This window comes from Garra rufa, chromosome 25, assembly GCF_049309525.1.
Source record: "Garra rufa chromosome 25, GarRuf1.0, whole genome shotgun sequence".
NCBI classification, from domain to species: Eukaryota; Metazoa; Chordata; class Actinopteri; order Cypriniformes; family Cyprinidae; genus Garra; species Garra rufa.
In genome coordinates, this window is record NC_133385.1 from 14,283,283 (window position 1) to 14,293,695 (window position 10,413).

Sequence of the window (10,413 nt, forward strand, 5' to 3'; positions counted from 1 at the left end):
GAACATCATATTAACTCGTGGGAGTATGCATGTCATGGCAACAAGATCTTTTTGTAAAGATAATGACATGCCGGAATCGCCGTGCGGCTGCTGCCTTCTCTTGTAGTGGAAGCGTTTTGTGCAGTTGAGGCGGTGTTCGCGACGCGGTCACAGTGCGGACGCTGCCGCTCACAAAAAGATTTTTAAAAAAATTATCTTTGGCTGCGCCTGCTGCAAAGCGCCGTGTTCGTGGAAGCGGGCAGGATTTTGGGTGCAGGAGCAAAACTTGCACTTCGCCTCCCCGCCGCTCTCGCGTCCCGTGTGAAAAGGCCTGAAGTGATTTGTGCTGTTTTGGGAAAGACATTGCTATAGTTGCAAACAACAAGATCACATTTGATTTCATTAAAAATAAACACAACAGATGTACTATATGTGTTCTTCTATTTATAATTCATAGAGGCTGGTTGTGTGTGAGCTGAGGGACAATGGTGAACCGGGACAAATGATCACACGGGATGCTTTCAGAGGATCCACCACTGATGAGCTGCTATATGTTGACAAGAATTTTACATATCAGGGCACATTAAATGTATCAGCCCATGATGTGTTGAATATCCATCTTGAAATCAGCAAGAGGAATCATGAACATATATACCACCCATACTGCATTAAAACACTCAAGGGTTATCTTAAAAAGAGAAGAAATCAAGTTAATAAAAAAGGTACAATGACTGACTCCCAGCGAACCTAGTCAAGTCAAAATGTATTTGTTTCAGACATTATAAATAGCAGCACAAGAAGAAACTGAATGTTCATAAAGATTTTTAATGTTTTTTGAAACAACAAGACCTTTTAACTTCTTTTCAGATAGTGAAAAACATTTGATTGTGTGTAAAGTTTCAGACAGTTTGCCAAAAATAATTTACCCTAATGGGACAAAGTCAGTTATAAATGATAGAACCCTAAAAGAAAGTTTAAAGGTCAGAAAACATGATTTTACTCCTTGAAATATGTAAAATGTAGAGTCCATTATTTTTTCAAGCTGTGAATTCACAATTAAACCCATAGAGGGATATATATTGAAGTAATTGTTACTTTTTCCGCAGTGAAACCGCGGGTCAGATTCATTCAGAAAACAAACTCAGATTCTGGAGGGTTTCGTGTGAGTTGTTTGGCAACAGGATTTTACCCTCGTCACATCAACCTGACTCTGTTCAGAGATGAGCAGCCTGTAGCTGATCATGAGATCACTGGAGGAGATCTGCGGCCCAATGGTGACGGGACGTACCAGATGAAGAAGAGTCTGGAGATCAGTGCTGCAGACAAACACAAATACACCTGCTCTGCCACACACCTCAGTCTGGACAACAAACTGAATGCCTTATTGGGTGATGAGTTCCTCCAGAAAACATATCTTACAATCAAAACAAGAACAAATGAAGTCAATGTCTCAGTCTGTGGTTGATGTTTCAGAGTTTGATCACGGGGAACCATTTAAATCAGTGATTCCTTCGGTTCTGACCGTTTTGGCTTTGATGTTGGTGTTTGGGGCTGCAGCTGCTGTTTGGAAAAGACGATATGCAGGTACGACAAGAACTTAAAAAAAGGAAGAAAAAATGCAAGTAATGTTTTTAAGCAAGCAATCTTTTTAGTGTTTAGAGTCCATTAAAAGTGGTTATTCTACTGCTTCTGGTAAGTAGTTTATGTAATTATTATTATTTTTTATTTAGTTTTTCATTCATTGTACACTGATTAAACATTTCATTTCATTTTCAGCATCTGAAGAAACTGTGGACACAACAGCAACATTTAAGTCAATGTAATGAGACAAATCAATGCTGATAAACGGAGAAACTTCAAACAGCTACTATGTCTGCAAGTCTAGTCGTAGTAGTAGTCATTGTTAGTCATGATGTTTTGATTTTTTGTTTGACTTCCTAAGTTGTGGAAATGTTTTTGAAGATTTTTTTTTATTTAATTGTGTTTTATGGTGTGATGTGATGTAAGATTAATATTGTAATATAAATATATAAAGTTCCCACTTTAAAAAGGTCATGCTTTTAATGTAAGTTCTAAAGGTGTTTTTCATGTGTATGTGTGTGTCCTGAGACAATAAACTTCCCATACTGCACAGCAACAGAATTATCTTAAGAGAAGAAAAGAGAAAAACTCAAATGAATATGAAAGGTTTGAGTTGCAACACAGGAACTCCATCTGTTTTAATAACTGAAGCAATATCAGAAAAAAAAAAACAACAACTTATTATTAATACCCAGGACAGTGTTTTAAAAAAAGGTAAGATAGATCATTTTACAGATTAAAATGTAAATCAAAAATAAATAAATAAATAGCCTATTGAGTCTAAATATTAAAGTATTTGGCGCTGTGATGAACACCACTGCAAATACAAAAAATCAGAATGTATAGTTAAATAACTTTAATATGTTTTAGAAAGTAGCGCAGCTGCTTTGTTCACTTGTTAAAGGCTGCATTTGCTGTTTAGCGCCATCTGCTGTCAGAGAATAAATGTGCACTTTCATCCAGAGTCTCTCATGCGTTCCGCCATGTGCTTCTCATCCATGCTTGTTTACATCAGAGTGCACACAACTCTTACTTCAGTAATTATAAAATGCTTGGAAAGAATTTTACTTAAACATCTGGTGAGCAAGGAGTAGTTCACTTTCAGAACAAAAAATTACAGATAATGTACTCACCCATCCAAGATGTTCATGTCTTTCTTTTCTTCAGTCGTAAAGAAATGATGTTTTTTGAGGAAAACATTTTAGGATTTCTCTCCATATAATGGACGTCTATGGTGTCCCCGAGTTTGAACTTCCAAAATGCAGCTTCAAAGTGCTCTAAATGATCCCAAATTACTGATCGTTTTGCTAGATAAGACCCTTTTTTCCTCGGCTGTGATCGTTTAGAGCCCTTTGACGCTGCATTTTGGAAGTTCAAACTCGGGGGCACCAAAGAAGTCCATTATATGGAGAGAAATCCTGAAATGTTTTCCTCAAAACACATTATTTCCTTACGACTGAACGAAGAAAGACATGAACATCTTGGATGACAATGGGGGTGAGTATTATCTGTAAATTTTTGTTCTGAAATTGAACTACTCCTTTAAGCACAAACTTGATCCATGTCAATTTGCCTATAAGCAAGGTTGCAGTATACAGAGGATGCTGCTTTGGTGCATATTGTTTTTAAACATTTAGATAAACCTAATACTTAAGTGATAGCTCTCTTTTTAGATTTTTCCTCAGCGTTTAATTCAATTCAAGCTGATATTTTGGTGTCTAAACTTCTTAGGTAGGATGTAAATACCTACCTGATTCCGTGGTGTATTTTCTTTTCTTACAAATAGAAGCACCCCAAGGCAGTGTTAGTTCTCTTATGCTTTTCACTGTGTACACAGATGACTGTCGTATGGATAGGTCTAATCAATTCATCTTAAGGTTTGTTGATAAAACTGCTTTAATATTTGTGTTAAGTGATTTAGAAATCCTGGGATTGCACCAACAGGGGGTGAATAAATTGGAGTGGTGTGACAACAATGCTCTTAACATTAAAAATGAAGAAATTGTATTTAGGTCCACATCTGATGTATATACAAAGCCTGTAGTAATACATAATGAAAACATTAGACAGGTAGAAAAGTATTTAGGTGTAACAATAGATATAAGGTATCATGGAAAGATCATATTGATAGTTTGTGTAATAATACAAAACAGAGAATTTATTTTCTTTGTTGTCTCAGAACTTTTGAAGCATCAAAACAGACTCTTCTTTATTCTTCTACAGACTATTCTTTATGTCTGTAATTATGAGTGTCTTACAGTATTGCAGTTCTGTTTGGTACATGAGTTTGTCTGGCTAAAGACAAAGTTGAGGAACCAAATTAAACTCAGTTCAAAGATAGTAGGACAGCCTCTTGAAAAGTTATATGAACTGTCTTATCGGAACCTCTTTGTCATGATCGGGGCTGTGGGGTTTCCCTCAGCCACCTGAGGTCGCTGTTCCTGCACTGCACTCCCTTGATTGTTCACCTGTCTTTGTCATCAGCACTAATCACCCACATCTGTTCACCATCAGGACTATAAGTATCCTCACTGATCTTCTGCATGCATGTCTGCATTGTCTCGTGTCCTGTTTGTTTTTGTGTTTCTGAAATTCCCTGACCTTAGATTATGTTCTGGATCTTGTTTATTTTGTGTTCTAGTTCTTAGTTTGTGCCGTGTTGGCCTTTTTGTTTGTTTATTTGGTTTTCTTGTCATTAAAATCATTCTCACCTGCATTTGGACCCAGACCTCCTTGTTTGAACCGTGACACTCTTAAGGCTGGCTAAGAACATTGTTTCCAATCCTAGTCATAACGAATTATTTAATCATCGATATAAGGTTCCAAGATTTAATCGAGTGAAATTAAACATTCCTTGTTACATCAGGCTGTCCTAGAGCGGAATAAGGTCCATGTAAAATAAAAACTCCAGAAAATGTTTATTTATTATTATTATTATTATTATTATATTGTATTTACATGTCATGAATATCATAGATATCATATATCCCACACTTCTGGCTTTTGTCCTCTCAGAACTGACAAACTCACTATTTTTGAGTTAAATCGACTTGTAAAGTCCAAATTAGGAGATATAAAGTTGCATTTGTAGAATGCAAGAAAAAAAAAAGTCAAGAATTGTCAGATAAAATAAACAAATGTTATTATGAAATATTAATAGTAATAGATTTAAATAATATTTCATGCTGTAACTGTACAGTATGTCCCCTATGAACAGCATATGTGAATATTATGTAGACCTATTGTTTAAATCAAATGTATGCTTTAAAAGTATAATCATAGCAGTTTTGTATGTATGTCCGTTTAAAAGTCTACGTTTTAAATGGCTTCTTTGACAACAGTATTATATAAAAATGATTTGCATTCCGATTTTGACATCAAAAGGCTCAAAAATATTTTCCCCCTCTTATTTCATGGATTTTTTTTTTTTTTTTTTTACTCGTTTTTCTGCAACCACTATGCGCGCAGCTGTGACGTCTACTCCAAAGTAGTCTATAAACAACCAGTAGAGCTAGATAGTTTCGCTTTCGAGGAGCCTATCCAAAATACTTAAATATCAAGATATGGCTATAGCTCTGATCCTGCTTGTGCTGTCAGTTCCAACAGTTACTTCAAAGGGTAAGATTTCAAACAGGCGGAAGGCTAAGGCTTGTTTGTCAGCTTGTAATGTATCTTAATTAAGTGCGTATTTAGGGACATGTCCTTACCAATATCCAGCGACTACTAAATTGTCCCTAGCAATAATTTTGATCAAACAAGTAAATGTACGTATATGTAACCAATGTTGTTGTAATTTCGACCGCATCTAAAATAGGTCTTACAGTAATTTGATGACCTGATTTAAAGTAAATACGCCAGAAAACTGCGCACTTTTAAGAACGTAGCCTACGTTTGGGCTACTACGAGTGGAACAGGAACATGGTAGCCGCGCTGTTGAAAAAATAAATAAATTTGGTTTATTGTTTCCTAAAGTAAAACCAGAAGGTCAGGGATATTTTCTCTTATAGTCTCTCTTTCAATATCACCTTTATGAAATCACTACAGTAAATAATCAATGTCAACAGCATTCCATTAGGAAGTAATTTTACAAGTCAGTACAGTATTATTTTATTGGCATTACAACAGCACAAAACATGCATACTCTTAGCCATTGTGGACTGAATTATTTTCATTATTATTGTTTTATTCCCAGCAGCTTATCAAAGAGATGAGTTTGGATATATAACATGTTTAATGAAACATATGTAGACATTTTAGTCAACTTTAATGTAACATAAGTCACATGATCATTCTTGCTTATTCTTTTTTGATTAAATTCCTTGAGTTACTTTGAGAATTTGAAAGTCTTTATTTGACATCAATAAATACATTTTGTATTGTTGCTAGTGAAGAATATTCAACAAACTGAAAGTTAACAGTCACACATAAGATTTTAAGGGTGAATTCAGGTGAACTGGTCTATAAAAAAATAAAGTCAGATAAGGTTGGAATATTTTTAAGAACTGCAAATTATTGCAAAAACAGTGCACTGTTTGAAAAACATCACAAATTCTAAATTGTTTTAAAAAGAAAGAAAAGAAAAGAAAACTGACATGTTTTACTTTTTGGTAAAACAGATTTAAACCATATTAACAAGCTACTTTTTTGCCCTTATGCTCAACATTTTTGTCAAGCTACTCTTGAATGAAAAAAACATAGCCTAACATTTTTTTGCTGTGGGCAAAATGAAAATTACTATGATGCTTAGTCCACAATATATTTAAGCTTAATGCATGCCTTTGTAAAGATATCTTACATATTTAAAGAAACATTGATAAATGTGGTGGCTGAAAAAAAATCGTCATTTAAATATCACGACCTTAAAAACACCCCGGTTTAAAAGCCTTGTCCCTAAAGTTTACCACATGGAGAAACGAAACCCAGCCAAAAGGAGGAAGTATAACTCATGAAAGAAAAATAGATCTTACTCTAAAAACACCCTTTAACCTTTTTTTCCCCCAAACAATGTCATTAATTTATGCAGTATTAAATACAAATTATAAACATTATAGTCTGTTTAGTTCTCTGTAATCCACAACAAACCCCTCAAATTGAACGGTATTATAGAACAAGAATGAAAAATGAATAGCTATAAAATTTCATATTAAACAAATTAGGCTAAAGTAAATACAGAATACAAATGTAGAGCTAAAATGCCATGTAACATTTGGTTGCTAAACTATTAGGCCTATCCATAATTTAAAGTGGCCTAGACTTGTCTTAGTTTTTTTTCTTGTTAATATGTTAATTATTTAAGAGAAATATATTTTGTGTAGGCTAGTCCTCTTTATTTTATTTATTCCTTTTATAATTTCTGTTTTGTCACTATAATTTGGTGATGCGACAATGTGTGGATCCTCATGACCTGTTGTTTATGGTGCTATATGTGCATATAAATCTAACGAATCTAATCTAAAGAATAAAAAAGCTTTGTTTGCTTTGTTGAATGTTATTACACTGTAAAAAAAAACACAATTTGTTGAGTCAACTCAAAATAATTTGTTACCCTGCTGCCTTAAAATGTTAAGTTCCGTCAACTCAAATAAGTTTATTCAACTTTAAATGTTCAGTTGTACTAAGTCACAGCTTAGATATTCGAGTTGACTAAACTGAAAAATTTGTTTGTTACAAACAGCTGTGATTGTTATCCTGTGTTTGTTATCTTCTAATGAGCTTGAGTGCAATCATGTGTGCTTGATTAGGGAGACACACAAAATGTGCAGTGTTGGGGGGTGCCCAGGACCAGGGTTGAGAAACACTGCTTTAGGACTTCATGAAGAGCCATAATCGAGAAAAAAAAAAAAAACTTTCCGAAACTTTAAGAAACCCGGAAGTGCGTATTTGGCATGAAATACTTTTTTCCTTTTTTTTATTTCTTTTTTAACTTTGGGCATCTTAATAACTTAACATGCATGAAACAGCATTGGACCCCCCCCCCCCCACACACACACACACACACACCCATTTAAAATGTTTTTTTTTTTTTTTTTTTTTTTTACATTTTTCCATTGACATTTATTCATTTAGCAGACGCTTTTATCCAAAGCGACTTACAATTGGGAATACAGCAAGTGATTCATCCTAAGGAGGCAGATCAACATAGGAAGTGCTCAAAAATACCATCAGGCATTGTTAGATGAGTAAAGGCTAGAAAGGGAAGATCAAGAAAGAGAGGAGAATTTTTTTTTTTTAAGTTTCCTCAACAAATTGTTTTTTTTTTTACAGTGTAGTACAGGTGATGAGCGCTAGCAAACGTTAGTAAAATAAATAGATATATTAATGTTTTACTTCTTTAAAAGCAATAATTGTTTTTAATATTTTGTGATTAAATCATGATGTGGGCTTATTTGGAACATATGCAGGCTTAAATGGTGCCAAAGTACCATTTAAACCCATGTCAGACTTTTGAAATTATTCATAAAAAAATCTTAATTTTGTATTCTAAAGTGTACATCAACTAATAAATACATTTTCAAATAAGAGATAAATCTTGTATTTTAATAATTAAGTTTTTCTTATAAACCATGTCAAAATCTATGAAAAACACATAGTTACACAAGTTAGATTTTGGTGGGCTTAATTACATGTTGGAATTTCTATCGTTCTAGCTTTTGAACACAGTTCTGACATTCAGTTACCTTTATCTACCTTCATTATGTGTGGTTTTATTGTGATCACTTATTGCTGAACCATTGCTGAACCATTTCAGAGTCTGTGTATGCTTTCTGGACAATAATAATGTCAATGTTACTGTAGAATGAAAAAAGAACACATGATGAGTTAATTTTGAGGTTCATTTGTCAAAATGTACATGTTAGGCATCTACTATCCACTGACAGATGTACTAAAAATATATATATTTCCCCATACTGGCTATTGTTTTCTAAAGGTTCTCACTCTCTACGGATGCTTTTAACATACATTAAACGTCAAACACAACTTTCTGAATTAACTGGCACAATGGTATTGGATGACATCACATTAGGATATTATAATTCCAAGACAAGAAGCTACATCGCAAGAGGAAATACTACAAATGAAGATGATGCGATAGATCCAAATCACCTCAATACCATAAGGGATTATATGATTGATCATTTTATGAGAAGATCAGATTATCTGAGACCCATCAACCACACAGAAAGTAAGTTCGTCTGGCTAAATTATCACAGATGATTATATCACTGCTTACAGTGTGACTGTTTTGATGCTTATTAAAACAGATACATGAAAAAGCTGCTTTTTAGCTGCTTCTGATTATTGAGATATTTGTTTAAAATGCTTGTTTTAGAGCCAGACTCAAGTTTCTAAAAGATCCCTGTGGCCAGATGTATAGACATATCTTTCTTTTTTTTCATACAGGTTATGTAGTTTTTCAGATAATGGGGCTTTGTGAACAGATGGACAATGATAAACCTGGACAAATGATCACCAGGAATGCATTTAGAGGCTCTACAATTGATGAACTGCGTTTTTTTGATGGCAAATTCACATATCAGGGTTCTTTAAATTACACAGCTCAACAAATAAAACTTACTCTACAACTATCCATGTGGCGTCATGAGACTATATTCTACCCAGCCTGCATACAAACTCTGAAGTATTACCTTGAAAAGAGAGGAAAGCAAGTAAACAGAAAATGTACGTCAATGTATTTTCTTTTGATTTAGAGAAAAGTTCAGTGCAATTATACTCTAATAACATACATTTTGAGATTTTTATATTCTCTTATTCTATTCTCTCTTGTTCTGAAGTGAAACCGCGAGTCAGACTCATCAAGAAAGCAATCTCAGATTCTGGAGGGTTTCGTGTGAGATGTTTGGCAACAGGATTTTACCCTCGTCACATCAACCTGACCCTGTTCAGAGATGGGAAGCCTGTAGCTGATCATGAGATCTCTGGAGGAGATCTGCTGCCCAATGGTGACGGGACGTACCAGATGAGGAAGAGTCTGGAGATCAGTGCTGCAGACAAACACAAATACACCTGCTCTGCCACACACCTCAGTCTGGACAACAAACTGGATATTGATTTAGGTAATGAGCTCTTAAAAAAAACACACACACAACAATCAAAACTGTCTGTCTCTCAATCTTTTGGTTTATGTTTCAGAGTTTGATCACGGGAAACCATTTAAATCAGTGATTCCTGCTCTGACAGTTTTGGCTCTGATGTTGGTGTTTGGAGCTGCAGCTGCAATAACTACATGGAAAAGACGACGTGCAGGTATTTAGAATTAGTTACGTTTCAAAAACAATCAAATCAGAAACAATAATCAATTTTGTCTTTCTTTTGGTGTCTAGATTCATTCAAAAGTGGTTATTCTACAGCTTCTAGTAAGTAGTTCTAGTTATTTTAAGTCATTTGTTACTTCACAGCAATGGATAAAGAAAACCTTTGTTCTCTGTAGACTCATTAAACAATATATTTTGTTTTCAGCATCTGCAGAAAGCATGGACATAAAATCAGAATCAACGTGAATGCCACGACACAAAGTGATACATATCTGTAAATGTTACCTACAGAATTTCCACTAGAATTCATTGGTTGAGACCTAAGAGGTAAACAATTCTGAAGGGGCAGCCACTGTTACACAACTGACTGATTGACACATTGTCATAGCTTTCCATTCCTTGACCTAGAAGTGGAGGAAAAGATTTAAAGAAATGTAGATACCTTTGAGCCATTTGCACTATAATTTTCATATGATGTAATGTTTATACTGTATGTATATATGCTTTAAAATCATAAATTATTTTGTAATATAAAATTTAGATTTTTTATAAGTTCATTGTTAATATTGTCATCTTATAT

At 34.3% G+C, this 10,413-nt stretch overlaps 2 protein-coding genes across 2 annotated transcripts; both read left to right on the plus strand.

Moving 5' to 3' along the window:
* Positions 1-442: 442 nt before the first annotated feature.
* LOC141301347 (RLA class I histocompatibility antigen, alpha chain 11/11-like) lies at positions 443-1,802 on the plus strand. Its single transcript, XM_073831590.1, has 4 exons — positions 443-701; positions 1,086-1,367; positions 1,453-1,563; positions 1,756-1,802. The coding sequence occupies exons 1-4, from the start codon at positions 482-484 to the stop codon at positions 1,800-1,802; spliced, it is 660 nt and encodes a 219-aa protein (XP_073687691.1). The 5' UTR covers positions 443-481.
* A 3,261-nt stretch (positions 1,803-5,063) lies between these two features.
* LOC141301998 (major histocompatibility complex class I-related gene protein-like) lies at positions 5,064-10,375 on the plus strand. Its single transcript, XM_073832195.1, has 7 exons — positions 5,064-5,178; positions 8,489-8,743; positions 8,962-9,240; positions 9,354-9,635; positions 9,712-9,825; positions 9,903-9,935; positions 10,039-10,375. Exons 1-7 carry the CDS (start codon positions 5,124-5,126, stop codon positions 10,077-10,079), a joined length of 1,059 nt encoding a protein of 352 aa, XP_073688296.1. The 5' UTR covers positions 5,064-5,123; the 3' UTR covers positions 10,080-10,375.
* The last annotated feature ends 38 nt before the right edge of the window (positions 10,376-10,413 follow it).